Here is a 14,909-nt window from a genome sequence, read left to right on the forward strand (position 1 = left end):
ATGCTGGCACTTTGAGGCTATAGTGTGACCAGCAGGGCATAGAATAACATTTGTACAGTATTATTAAAACGTTTAATCCAAAAGCACTCAATCTCTCATTATAAGCTAAATGGCAAAGTTAGACCTTGAGCAGGGCCGTTAAATGACGTGGTTTCTCTGCCGAACCGAACTGACCTCCAAACTGGACCAAGGGAGTCTCCAGCTACAAAGCATAACAACCCCTGTATGTTGTCTTGTGGCCTGGAGGACTAAAAACAACACATATTATATGTAGACTACTGGAATGGGGGCAAAATCAGCCGAATACAGTATCTCTTAGTGGGACTCGAAGCACAAAATGGTTCTTTCTTATCATTCCCAACAGCAGTTCATTGACTTTTCTGTGAAATTCCACTCTAACCAGCGATGGGGATGACTTTACCCATGACTTATTTACGTTGATTAATCTGGTGAACAGATATCACCCAAGAATGTCTATCACAGGTGCTGCACACAAAGAATCCTCCCAGACAGACCAAGCTGTATTAAACATAACGGAAATCTAATTAGAATAATACAAAAATCCCCATAAAAATCTGTCAGTTTAAGCTAGAAATATCTGTTTTACATTGGATGCGTCTCAATCCACCGCATCCGCCAATGTCTCAATTCCGCATCTGCGGTGAAAGGTGACAGAGCTAGAGCGGTGTTTTTTTTATACACCTATCAGCAATGGGTGTGGCTGAAATAGCAAAATCCACTAATTTGAAGGGGTGTCCACATACAGTACCAGTCAAAAGTTTGGACACACCTACTCATTCAAGGGTTTATCTTTATTTTTACTATTTTATACATTATAAAATAATAGTGAAGACATCAAAACTATGAAATAACACATACGGAATCACGTAGTAACCAAAAAAGTGTTAAACAAATCAAAATATATTTTAGATTTTAGATTCTTCAAAGTAGCCACCCTTTGCCTTGATGACAGCTTTGCACACTTGGCATTCTCTCAACCAGCTTCATGAAGAATGCATTTCCAACAGTCTTGAAGGAGTTCCCACATATGCTGAGCACTTGTTGGCTGCTTTTCCTTCACTCTGCGGTCCAACTTATCCCAAACCATCTCCAGGTCATCTGATCCAGCGCTCCATCACTCTCCTTGGTCAAATAGCCCTTTCACAGCCTGGAGGTGTGTTGTGGGTCATTGTCCTGTTGAAAAACAAATAATAGTCCCACTAAGCGCAAACCAAATGGGATGGCGTATCGCTGCAGAATGCTGTGGTAGCCATGCTGGTTAAGTGTGCCTTGAATTCTAAATAAATCACAGACAGTGTCACCAGCAAAAGCACCCTCACACCATCACACCTCCTCCTCCTTCCTTCAAGGTGGGAACCACACATGCAGAGATCATCCATTCACCTACTCTGCGTCTCACAAAGACACGGCGGTTGGAACCAAAAATCTCATCAGACCAAAGGACCAATTTCCACCGGTCTAATGTCCAATGCTGTTGTTTCTTGGCCCAAGCAAGTCTCTTCTTCTTATTGGTGTCCTGTAGTAGTGGTTTCTTTGCAGCAATTCGACCATGAAGGCCAGATTCACGCAGTCTCCTCTGAACAGTTGATGTTGAGATGTGTCTGTTACTTGAACTCTGTGAAGCATTTATTTGGGCTGCAATCTGAGGTGCAGTTGACTCTAATGAACTTATCCTCTGCAGCAGAGGTAACTCTGGGTCTTCCTTTCCTGTGGCGGTCCTCATGAGAGCTAGTTTCATCATAGCGCTTGATGGTTTTTGCGACTGCACTTGAAGAAACTTTCAAAGTTCTTGAAATTTTCCGGATTGACTGACCTTCATGTCTTAAAGTAATGATGGACTGTCATTTCTCTTTGCTTATTTGAGCTGTTCTTGCCATAATATGGACTTGGTCTTTTACCAAATAGGGCTATCTTCTGTATACCACCCCTACCTTGTCACATCACAACTGATTGGCTCAAATGCATTAAGAAGGAAAGAAATTCCACAAATTAACTTTTAAGAAGGCGTGGCTGAAACAGGTGGTTGAGAGAATGCCAAGAGTGTGCAAAGCTGTCATTTACATTTACATTTTAGTCATGTAGCAGACGCTCTTATCCAGAGCGACTTACAGTTAGTGAGTGCATACATTTTTCATACTGGAGCCCGTGGGAATCAAACCCACAACCCTGGCGTTGCAAGCGCCATGCTCTACCAACTGAGCTACACGGGACTCATCAAGGCAAAGGGTGGCTACTTTGAAGAATCTCAAATATAAAATATATTTTGATTTGTTTAACACTTATTTGGTTACTACATGATTCCATATGTGTTATTTCATAGTTTTGATGTCTTCACTATTATTCTACAATGTAAAAAAATTTAAAAATAAAGAAAAACCCTGGTGTGTCTGTAGGTGTGTCCAAACTTTTGATTTGTACTGTACGTTTGTATATATAGTGTATATACAGTATAGAGACTGTTTAGTGCCAAAAATAAGGGGTTAAATACATGTTTAAAAAAAAAAGATTTTAAAAAGTTTCCTGATCTTACTTATATCTCTCAGATATAGGACAGACACTTTAGAACAAAATTACTATAGATTTTTTGGGGGGACTAACTGTTGTTCCATGTAGTGAATCGGTTATTCAACACATGACTGTAAGTCGCTTTGGATAAAAGCGTCTGCTATATGGCATAAAAAAATTATAATAATACAAAAATAATTAAATGCGTTTGTACGGGCTAATAGCAGTAAGGCCAAAAATATGTTTTTCATCAAATAATTTGGTTTTAACATATATTTATACTTCAAGGGGTCTTAAAATTCCAAATCAAATAGTTAATAATCCTTGGTATGACCTTCTTAAAACTATTCCCCCTTTATGGGTTAAGGTTAGGTGAAGGATTAGCTAAAAGGGTTAAGGTTAGGGCTAGGGGAAGGGTTAGCTTACATGCTAAGTAGTATAAAAGCAGCAAAAAAGTAGTAAGTTGTTGAACAGTTGCTAATTAGCTAAAAAAAAGTTGTCTGTGATAAGATTTGAACTCGCAACCTTTGGGTTGATAGACATTCGCGCTATATACCCACCCACCCTCCTTTAGTTTCTGACCTTAGTTTCTGACCAACCACCCTCCTTTAGTTTTTTTTGCCTTCAGCAACCATATGTCTTATGTAACCATACCAAACGTAACATATCATACTAAATGGAGTGTCTCGGATTTACATACAGATCATACTAAATGCTCTGAGACCTGGTTGTTTAAAGAGATAAATATCAGGGGTTATAATAGCATATGTTTGAAGAGATAATGCAACACCTGGGAGCTTGTTAGATGCACCCCCCCCTCGCCATCTCTTCTTACCTGACCACGTTGGGGTGTTCGAATGCCTCCAGTTGCCTCAGTACCGCCACCTCACGGATGGTCGAGAGGGGCATCCCTTCCTCCTCCGTCTGTACCCGAACTCGTTTTAGGGCTACAAAGCGTCCCCCGTTCTTCAAATCTCGTGCCTTGTACACCTTTCCATACGCACCTTCCCCAATCTCGGCGACGGGCTCGTACCGTTGTGCTACACTTTCTTTGTCCATTTTTGCGTCTTTTTTCTTTTTCTTGTTGAGAATATTGCGGGGAATCCCGACGAATGTGACGAGCCAGGGTTTTTACAAAGCCATCCTCACAGAAAATAGTTGTTGGCGCGTGCAATGCCTAAGTTAAAGGAAGACAGAGGTAGCAGAGGTAGCATCTTATATGTCTGTCTGATTTTGGTCAAACGGAGGTCCACAACATTGTGTCATCAAGTTTAGTTGTAGTCCGACTATCAACACTAGAACCCCGATGCGTTCTACTTGATCCACTCCCACTTCATTACGCGTATGAATCTCTTGTCCTCCTAGCTACCTCACATCACACAACATCTGGCATCTTAAAAAAAAAATGTTGTTTTTTAAACAATTGTACATAAATTCTCTAAGTACAGAATGCAGTCCATATTACAACAATAATTTCATCTTTATGTTCACGCGTAATGATAGATATGTAGACGAATGAGTTAGAAAAACAAGCAAACCAACTTGAAAGAACACAATATAAACTCTGCAAACTCAGTAAAATTATTATATATTATTATACAAATATTTTTTTCAGGCTCTAATATCTTTTTCCAAATTTGTCCAGTCTATTGTGGTTTATTATAGGCGACAAACTGTTGCGAGCACGTGGTTGCCTACTGATTGTATTGTCTGAACTTCCTATAGTGCATTTAATCACATCTCTCTCCTTTTCCATGTCATTAATACTGTTGTGGATTAATAATGCAACTTTTTCGCTATGTGTTTTTTGCACTGCAACTTTTTTTATTTTAATGTAATGTTTTTTTTAAATAAACATTTAAAATAGCCTACAACAATTAAAACGTTAGTGCAGCATCTTAATTGGCAACTCATGCTTTTAAAATATCACAATAAGGACATGCATGCAAAATACATTTTTCTAAACAAAAAGTAAAATATGAACTTTTCAGCCTACCTTATTTTATGTTATCAGTGAAAGTCGCATTAGGTCGTGTCCATGAATTGACGAAACATGCCCCCTTTGGATAAATGTTCACACTAAGACACAACACATCACAGATCCCTCACTGTCACGCGGGGCCACACAGGTAGTCGGATGGTGCACGCTTCTGTAACCCCCATCCCTCAGCAGTAGGCTACCCACCTCGCTACCCACCTCTGCAACTGCAGCTCAAGCAAAGCAACTATAATACCGGGGGGGAGGGGGGTATTCCTTACAGAAAAACACAGTGCCTACTGCAACTTTTGGGGGAGGAGGTCATAGGACAAAAGCGTGATATATTCTCCAAGCCACGCTCTTCTGTTTTTCCCCGTTTTAACTATATTTTCCCCATTTATCCCGGGATATGCAACGCTTGTCTGTGAGCTCCGTCTCTTCTTCGCTTTCCCACGCTGGCTGAATGTGCCTTGACCCCCTTCAGATAAGTTTGACACAGAGCAGGAACATTTCCGCATTCCTCCCGACTACAAAGGCTAACCGCCTCCTTTTGCTTTCTGTCGCCCTCCTTAGTTCTTTATCATTCATAGTTCTCTCTCGGGTTTGCCTCCGTGTCAAAACCAGCAGCACCACAGGGGGGAAATCTGGGCGGCAAGAAACGTTTATTTGATGGACCAGTCGATCTATCCGGCCATTGAAACTATTCCATTGACAATACACCAGCGGGGAAGCAGGGTGACAAGCACGCCTCTGGCCCATAAGGTCAGGTTCGGTTCAAGGACTAGTGGCTTGGGTTGTGTCAGGGGGTGATTCTCCCAATGACTTTATGGATTTTCGCAAGGCGCCCCTTCGAGGGTGGTCATTTTCAATGTTTTCAATGCTTCATCCTCAGGTGAGATGCCCCACGAGCAACTGCAGCCCCTGATGATGAGTTCCGTTTTTTTGTGGCCCCCACCCCCATCAAAGTTGCCCATTCCTGGCCTAGATGATAGTCATTTTGGAAATAATTAATAAATACCGGTATGTAAATGACTTAATTAAAATATGTATATTATTATCATTTATGGCACATAAATTAATAGAAATGAACATAAATGTGTTATGTGTCTTTCAAAAGTGGGATGAAAAGTGATTTATCCAAAACTGTTTTGAGATTTCTGTTAGACGTCTTTCAGTTGTGATAATAAGATATATAATTGAATAATAATTTGTAAAAAAAAAAAAAAAAAATGCATGTCAATGGATATTCTGTTTATTACATGTTCTTTAGAATGAATCCAGCGGCTTTGTAATCAGTGACAATAGATTTAGTATCTGGTAGCTTATATAACCACAATAACTTTGATCAACTTTCTTTTCTAAATCTATTCAAGTGTCACAAAGTAGCCTATAGCTGTGGGTCATGGCTAGAAAGGATACAGCTTTTGTCAAATTGATGTCAAAATTATTATATAATTTTTTTGCTCACCCTAACCCTTTTTCTAACCTTAACCTAATTCTCCTAACCTGCTACGTTAATTATCCTAACCTGCCGAGTAAGTTCTCCTAACCTGCTACTTAAAGTAAAATCTGACAAAAGCTGTATCCTTTCTCGTCAAAACCATAAAAAAACGTTTTTCTGGTTCCTGGTCCTACCTGAGCCTTTACGGTTGAGACTGGAATATAACATGACCAGACTTGATGTCAGATTATCCTCATGAAAGAACCATCAGTGGCATTTTATAGTGCCTTATTATCTTTCTTTAAAGGAGTGGATCAGAGGCGTGTATAAGAGCAGGAAAGGAACATTTCCTCAGAAAGTTATCTTGTGTACTGCTATCATTTTGATAAAGTGTGTATAAGAAGGTAAGACTTTTGATTGTAATTTGATTTCAATGGGGGGTTATGGAGGGAAAAATGAGTTTGAAGTATTTATAGCAATACCCCCCCCCCCCCAACCCAATCCCAACCCACCCAATCCCACCCCACCCTGCATAATCCAAAATTCATCATTAGCATTACAAAGAAAGCACACAATACAGGCAATGCATTCTGAACCAATAACTATAAACGTGGCCATTTCCATTTTAGCATCATCATTGTCTGCTTTACATGAGCACTGAGAGAGCCATCCCCCAGATTTAATACATTAGAATGCATACTCCTTATTGTGCTGCAAAACAAACCAATTAAATTCCTCTGTTGTGTGTGGTAAGTAAGCACAGACACACACGCACGCACACACACCCATAACCATGCTCGGAGCATTTGTAACGTTGAAACATGAATAACTTTCTCACATTATTCTTAAAAGTCATTACTCAAAAATACTCTGCAAAAATGAATTGAAAACACAGGGCACATACACTTGGGAATCTCCTATCTATAAATCTATTCATGTTAATTTCATTATTCATCAGCATTCATCTAATTTACTTCTATACATTTTTTGTTTGTGGCAATTCTAATACTATAGATTCAGACATAACACAGAGGTCAAGGTGCTATAACACAGAGGTGAAGGTGCTATAACTCAGAGGTAAAGATTATATAACTCAGAGGTAAATGTGTTATAACTCAGGGGTAATTGTGTTATAACTCAGAGGTAAATGTATTATAATTCAGAGGTAACGGTGTTAGAACATGGAGGTAAATGTGTTAGACACAGAGCAAATGTGTTATAACTCAGAGGTGAAGGTGTTATAACTCAGAGGTGAAGGTGTTATAACTCAGAGGTAATTGTGTTATAACTCAGAGGTAAATGTGTTATAAAACACAAGTAAAGGTGTAATAACTCAGAGGTAAATGTGTTATAACACACAGGTAAAGGTGTAATAACTCAGATGTGTAGAACAACAGTAATGGTGGAACATGAACTGATAAACAAAGTAGGTGATCTATATATATGCTCCTTGAGTTTTGTCCTCCTCAACTTCTCTGTTCTCCCCTCAAGAATAAGAGGATAAAAGCCTGTGTTGCTGCTCTAGCGCCATGTTAATCATCCCTTTTTTAAGCATTTAAATACTCCCACATGACAGTTTAAACACAACAGCAGTCACAGTGAATACCTTTGTACCAACATGTACACTATACCACAGAATCTGTAATGAAAGTAGCTTCTCCACAGAAATAAGTGGAATGTTGTTTGTTAACTATACACACCCTTTTGGATTTTGACCCTCAGTGAGACATACTATGAAAAAACAAGTCTCTTGTTTTCAGACACATTCACTGTCACTGTCACCTTATGACAAAGCTTGGCAAGAGAGTTTGGTAGTTATGGATAAGACATAATTTGCAACCTTCTAGCGGCCTGAAAGTTGTGGTGATTAGACAGTTTGTCTCTTTAACCCGAGGCTTAGCATGGATAAAGTAATATCATAAGACTGGCTGGAGAGATAAAGCCCAACAGTCAACCTCTTAGTTGGAAACTTCCCAGTTCTGCTGCTTATGTGTTGAGCATCGTCCCTGCCCTCTGTTGAGATAAACTAGAGATCTACTGTAAGGTTGGGTCTCAGGTCAACAACCTACAGTATAACTATGCATTGTCTAATTCTATATGAGGATATTTAATGCACAGTGTTTGTATGACTTGTGATGTTGACTGAATAAACATAGTATTGTTGTCGCACTAGATAGATATCAGTGCATTTATTAGCCATGTTGTACTCCCCCTTACATATCAGCACCCTAGCTTTCACTCTTCTCTTTGACTGATACACTCACCGTATTAGTCCACTTACACACTTTGGTAATAACCAGACTTACTGTATCTGAACGTCTATTCATATCGCAGTACCATATAATTTTTTCCCCCTATGGTCAAATATAATGACAGAATGCTGTAACAGGTGGAACTTTTAGATGTCCACCACTATGGAGCAGTAACGAAGGGTTGAAATCAATCACCTTACTATCCCTTTAATACCCACTAAGGTCGATGTCCGTGCTCCCACGGAAATCAATTTAGCATAATAAAAAAATTCCCATAAAAAATCTGTCAGTGTGAGCTAGAGATATTCGTTTTTTTGCATTGGATGCATCTCAATCCACCGCATCCGCCTATGTCGTCAAGGGTGACAAGCGTCTTGGGACTCGACTGAAGTCGGTACAGATTATCTGCCAACTTCTGTAGAGTCCGAACAGTACGCACTAATATGACCCCTCTGTGGAAAGGTGAGACTCTCATGAACATGTACAGTACCAGTCAAAAGTTTGGACACACCTACTCATTCCAGGGTTTTTCTTTATTTTTACTATTTTTTACATTGTAGAATAATAGTGAAGACATCAAAACTATGAAATAACACATATGGAATCATGTAGTAACCAAACAAGTGTTAAACAAATCAAAATATATTTTATATTTGAGATTCTTCAAAAAGCCACCCTTTGCCTTGATTACAGCTTTGCACACTCTGGCATTCTCTCAACCAGCTTCATGAGGTAGTCACCTGGAATGCATTTCAATTAACAGGTGTGCCTTCTTAAAAGTTCATTTTTAGAATTTCATTCCTTCTTAATGTGTTTGAGCCAATCAGTTGTGTTGTGACAAGGTAGGGGGGGTATACAGAAGATAGCCATATTTGGTAAAAGACCAAGTCCATATTATGGCAAGAACAGCTCAAATAAGCAAAGAGAAACGACAGTCCATCTTTACTTTAAGACATGAAGGTCAGTCAATCCGGAAAATTTCAAGAACTTTGAACGTTTCTTCAAGTGCAGTCGCAAAAACCATCAAGTGCTATGATGAAACTGGCTCTCATGAGGACCGCCACAGGAATGGAAGACCCAGAGTTCATTAGAGTTACCAGCCTCAGAAATTGCAGCCCAAATAAATACTTCACAGAGTTCAAGTCACAGACACATCTCAACATCAACTGTTCAGAGGGGACTGTGTGAATCAGGCCTTCATGGTCGAATTGCTGCAAAGAAACCACTACTAAAGGACACCAATAAGTAGAAGAGACCTGCTTGGTCCAAGAAACACGAGCAATGGACATTACACCGGTGGAAATGTGTCCTTTGGTCTGGAGTCCAAATTTGAGATTTTTGGTTCCAACCGCCGTGGCTTTGTGAGACGCGGTGTGGGTGAACGGATGATCTCTGCATGTGTATTTCCCACCGTAAAGCATGGAGGAGGAGGTGATATGGTGTGGGGGTGCTTTACTGGTGACACTGTCTGTGATTTACACTTAACCAGCATGGCTACCACAGCATTCTGCAGCGATACGTCATCCCATCTGGTTTTGGCTTAGTGGGACTGTCATTTGTTTTTCAACAGGACAATGACCCAACACACCTCCAGGCTGTGTAAGGGCTATTTTACCAAGAAGGAGAGTGATGGAGTGCTGCATCTGATGACCTGGCCTCCACAATCACCTGACCTCAACCCAATTGAGATGGTTTGGGATGAGTTAGACCACAGAGTGAAGGAACAGCAGCCAACAAGTGCTCAGCATATGTGGGAACTTCAAGACTGTTGGAAAAGCATTCCAGGTGAAGCTGTTTGAGAGAATGTCAAGAGTGTGCAAAGCTGTCATGAAGGCAAAGTGTAGCTATTTGGAGAATCTCAAATCTCAAATATATTTAGATTTGTTTAACACTTTTTTAGTTACTATATGTTATTTCATCGTTTTTATGTCTCCAAACCTTTGACTGGTACTGTACATGTCGGTTGCTTTGGTCTAGGATGCCCACAGGCCTCACAAGACTCGTCTGAAGGTCTCCCGGCACCAGTTGAAAAAAGTTATGGAAGTACACTACATGACCAAAAGTATGTGGACACCTGCTCGCTAAAGGATAGGGTTAGTGGGCAGAAATTAAAAACATGCCTGAAGGAGATGGGTTGGAACTACACTATATGACCAAAAGTATGTAGACACCTGCTTGTCGAACATCTCATTCCAAAATCATGGGCATTAATATGGAGTTGGTCCCCCCTTTGCTGCTATAAAAGCCCCCACTCTTCTGGGAAGGCTTTCCACTAGATGTTGGAACATTGCTGCGGGGACTTGCTTCCATTAAGCCACAAGAGCATTAGTGAGGTCGGGCACTGATGTTGGGCGATTAGGCCTGGCTCGCAGTCGGCGTTCCAATTCATCCCAAAGGTGTTTGATGGGGTTGAGGTCAGGGCTCTGTGCAGGCCAGTCAAGTTCTTCCACACCGATCTCGACAAACCATTTCTGTATGGACCTCGCTTTGTGCACGGGGGCATTGTCATGCAGAGACAGGAAAGGGCCTTCCCCAAACTGTTGCCACAAAGTTGGAAGCACATAATCGTTCTCCTGGCATCCGCCAAACCCAGATTTGGCGTAAAAACAGTGTTGGTTGTTTGCAGTAACTTGTATGTTGTTTTAATATCGCAAACGGATGTGGCTGTTTCCCCATTAAGGATTCCAACTTTAAAACAACTGCAATCAGGCATTTTGAGAGACTGCTGTACTAATTATGGGGCTTACACCATGTGGCCATGTCTGTTTGAGGTCTATGAAATGTTTGACTGTTTGAAAGACAAGCCTTCTATTAATGTAAGCCTTCTATTTCAAATAGGTAATATTATTGGACATTTGTTTGAATGTGTTAGTCATGTAAATGTTATTGCCTGTAGGGGTATCGAGATCCTTGGGCAGACTGCAACTAATGAGAGTTTGATAATAGTTTTGGGTACTGAGAAAAATGCCAGGTAAACTCTCCTCTCAGGTAGAACGTTCCAGTTATCAGACATATTTAGCACACGAAGACATTGCATTACTTTGACAGATGCGATTAAATCTGGCCCTAAGTAACAGTTGTGCAACTAAGTATGAATGGGTTATCTAAGTGGTGTAGCTGTCCACGGGACACCTAAGAAGGTATTTATAATAATAATAAATAATATGCCATTTAGCAGACGCTTTTATCCAAAGCGTGTGCATAAATTTTTACATATGGGTGGTCCCGGGGATCGAATCCACTACCCAGGCGTTACAAGTGCCATGCTCTACCAATTGAGCTACAGAGGAGCACTTTATGTGTCCCAAATAGGCCCCTATTTTGCTATATAGTGCACTATTTTAGACTTTTGACCAGGGTCTATATGTCAAAAGTAATGCACTACATAGGGAATACTGTATGGTGCCATTTGGGACACGCACTGTCACCTAAACTGTGTGATCCAGGGCCCCAAGAGAGGTTTGGGTGGGTGGCAGCTGCTGATCAACCAGCCAGGGGAGAATGATAGCCATCATTAGAATGATAGCCAACTCCCAGACCACACACACACCCACACACAGGACCACTCACCTACACACAAGCCCTGTACTCCAGAAATGCTGCCCTCAGATCAGCTTAGACACCCACACACAAGCAGAGACACACACACACACAGGCACGCACACACACAGACACACAGACACACAGACACACACACACACACGGGTGTATCTACTGTATGACAACTGAAGGGGAAGTCCAACAGTGATTGGAGACTTTATTGTACAGAAACACAGCTGTCACCATGAGACACTGACTCACACCTGGTAAAGAACCCATAAAGATATTGGATACCTTGACCTATTATAAGTGCAGAGGGGTTTTCCTTTGTACAGTCGTGGTCAAAGGTTTTGAGAATGACACAAATACTAATTTTCACAAAGTCTGCTGCCTCAGTTTTGATGATGGCAATTTGCATATACTCCAGAATGTCATGAAGCGTGATCAGATGAATTGCAATTAATTGCAAAGTCCCTCTTTGCCATGAAAATGAACGTAATCCCCCAAAAAACATTTCCACTGCATTTCAGCCCTGCCACAAAAGGACCAGCTGCTATCATGTCAGTGATTCTCTCGTTAACACAGGTGAGAGTGTTGACGAGGACAAGGCTGGAGATCACACTGTCATGCTGATTGAGTTAGAATAACAGACTGGAAGCTTTAAAAGGAGGGTGGTGCTTGAAATCATTGTTCTTCCTCTGTTAACCATGGTTACCTGCAAGGAAACATGTGCGGTCATCATTGCTTTACACAAAAAGGGCTTCACAGGCAAGGATATTGCTGCTAGTAAGATTGCACCTAAATCAACCATTTATCGGACCATCAAGAACTTCAAGGAGAGAGGTTCAATTGTTGTGAAGAAGGCGTCAGGGCGCCCAAGAAAGTCCAGCAAGCGCCAGGACGTCTCCTAAAGTTGATACAGCTGCGGGATCGGGGCACCACCAGTGCAGAGCTTGCTCAGGAATGGCAGCAGGCAGGTGTGAGTGCATCTGCACGCACAGTGAGGCGAAGACTTTTGGAGGATGGCCTGGTGTCAAGAAGGGCAGCAAAGAAGCCACTTCTCTCCAGGAAAAACATCAGGGCAGACTGATATTCTGCACAAGGTACAGGGATTGGACTGCTGAGGACTGGGGTAAAGTCATTTTCTCTGATGAATCCCCTTTCCGATTGTTTGGGGCATCCGGAAAAACACCTTGTCCGGAGAAGACAAGGTGAGCGCTACCATCAGTCCTGTCATGCCAACAGTAAAGCATCCTGAGACCATTCATGTGTGGGGTTGCTTCTCAGCCAAGGGAGTGGGCTCACTCACAATTTTGCCTAAGAACACAGCCATGAATAAAGAATGGTACCAACACATCCTCCGAGAGCAACTTCTCCCAACCATCCAAGAACAGTTTGGTGACGACCAATGCCTTTTCCAGCATGACGGAGCACCTTGCCATAAGGCAAAAGTGATAACTAAGTGGCTCGGGGAACAAAACATCTACATTTTGGGTCCATGGCCAGGAAACTCCCCAGACCTTAATCCCATTGAGAACTTGTGGTCGATCCTCAAGAGGCGGATGGACAAACAAAAACCCACAAATTCTGACAAACTCCAAGCATTGATTATGCAAGAATGGGCTGCCATCAGTCAGGATGTGGCCCAGAAATTAATTGACAGCATGCCAGGGCAGATTGCAGAGGTCTTGAAAAAGAAGGGTCAACAATGCAAATATTGACTCTTTGCATAAACTTAATGTAATTGTCAATAAAAGCCTTTGACACTCATGGAATGCTTGTAATTATACTTCAGTATACCATAGTAACATCTGACAAAAATATATCATAACACTGAAGCAGCAAACTTTGTGAAGACCAATACTTGTGTCATTCTCAAAACTTTTGACCACGCCTGTAGTCCTGGTCTTCAACTTGCGTGGCTTCTTAACAAACAATCACGTTTTCCAAGCTGAATGATGGAGTAAAATCTTTACACACGCTATATATCAAATGGGTTTATTTTAAAAAGGGAGTATGATGGATTTGAGGGCATCCGAGAATGGCTGATGTGGTTGGGACAGTCCTGTCTTTCTTATTCCACAGGGAAGATCACTGTTATAAACCCAGCATAACGCCAGGAGACAATGCTACGTTGTTTTCAGTGTTGGCTTGACTTTCCCTTTTTCTTAAGCCACACTGAAGTCCAGAGAGCAGGCAGCTAGTGAAGCTTTCCCTTCCCCGGCCCAGGCCCCTCAAAACAAGCCTCTTTCTGTTGGGGATCTCCATGGAAACTAAGCAACTAACTTGAGGAGGGACATAAAAACCTGCTCTTTGAGGGACTGAAGGAACACCTGCCACCTCTGCAAAATACACTGATGCACTGCCACCCCATAATGAACAGAGGGTTGTGTAACATTTAAATGAGTCCCTGTCCTGAACATCTGCTCATCTTCAGTGACTTGTTCACTGATTACTCATTTTGTATCTGTTAAAACAGACACATTTACTGGAAATCACATGAAGGCAATAGTGTAGGAATTTCAGAGTATTGGTTCAGATTGCTAGTTGGTTCATATTACAGTAATGACTGACATGGACTGTTTATCATTCATAGATTGAAGATATATACAGTACCAGTCAAAAGTTTGGACACACCTACTCATTCAAGGGTTTTTCTTTATTTTTACTATTTTCTACATTGTAGAATAATAGTGAAGACATCAAAACTATGGAATCATGTAGTAACCAAAAAAGTGCCAAACAAATCAAAATATATTTGAGATTTGAGATTTCTCAAAGTAGCCACCCTTTGCCTTGATGACAGCTTTGCACACTCTTGGCATTCTCTCAACCAGCTTCATGAGGTAGTCACCTGGAATGCATTTCAATTAACAGGTGTGCCTTCTTAAAAGTTACTTTTTTGTATTAATTTCCTTCTTAATGCGTTTGAGCCAATCAGTTGTGTTGTGACAAGGTAGGGGGGTATACAGAAGATAGCCCTATTTGGTAAAAGACCAAGCGCTATGGTGAAACTGGCTGTCATGAGGACCACCACAGGAATGGAAGAACTAGAGTTACCTCTGCTGCAGAGGATAAGTTCATTAGAGTTACCAGCCTAGGGAAATTGCAGCCCAAATAAATGCTTCACAGAGTTCAAGTCACAAACACATCTCAACATCAACTGTTCAGA

The 14,909-nt window shown here is 41.1% G+C and overlaps 1 protein-coding gene across 1 annotated transcript in view; it reads right to left on the reverse strand.

The window, feature by feature from the left end:
• The window catches only part of LOC311126079 (cyclin-dependent kinase 6-like), an 85,834-nt gene extending 80,801 nt beyond the window's left edge, over nucleotides 1-5,033 (reverse strand). Inside the window, exons 1-2 of the mRNA XM_084158474.1 lie at nucleotides 4,523-5,033; nucleotides 3,362-3,703 (exon numbers count right to left, since the gene is read on the reverse strand). Coding sequence (XP_084014600.1) covers nucleotides 3,362-3,585 — 224 coding nt within the window. The 5' untranslated portion in view covers nucleotides 3,586-3,703; nucleotides 4,523-5,033. The remainder of the gene's footprint in view (nucleotides 1-3,361; nucleotides 3,704-4,522) is intronic.
• Between the last annotated feature and the right edge of the window lie 9,876 nt (nucleotides 5,034-14,909).

This window comes from Coregonus lavaretus, assembly GCF_964263955.1.
Source record: "Coregonus lavaretus genome assembly, chromosome: 3".
Taxonomy (NCBI): Eukaryota; Metazoa; Chordata; class Actinopteri; order Salmoniformes; family Salmonidae; genus Coregonus; species Coregonus lavaretus.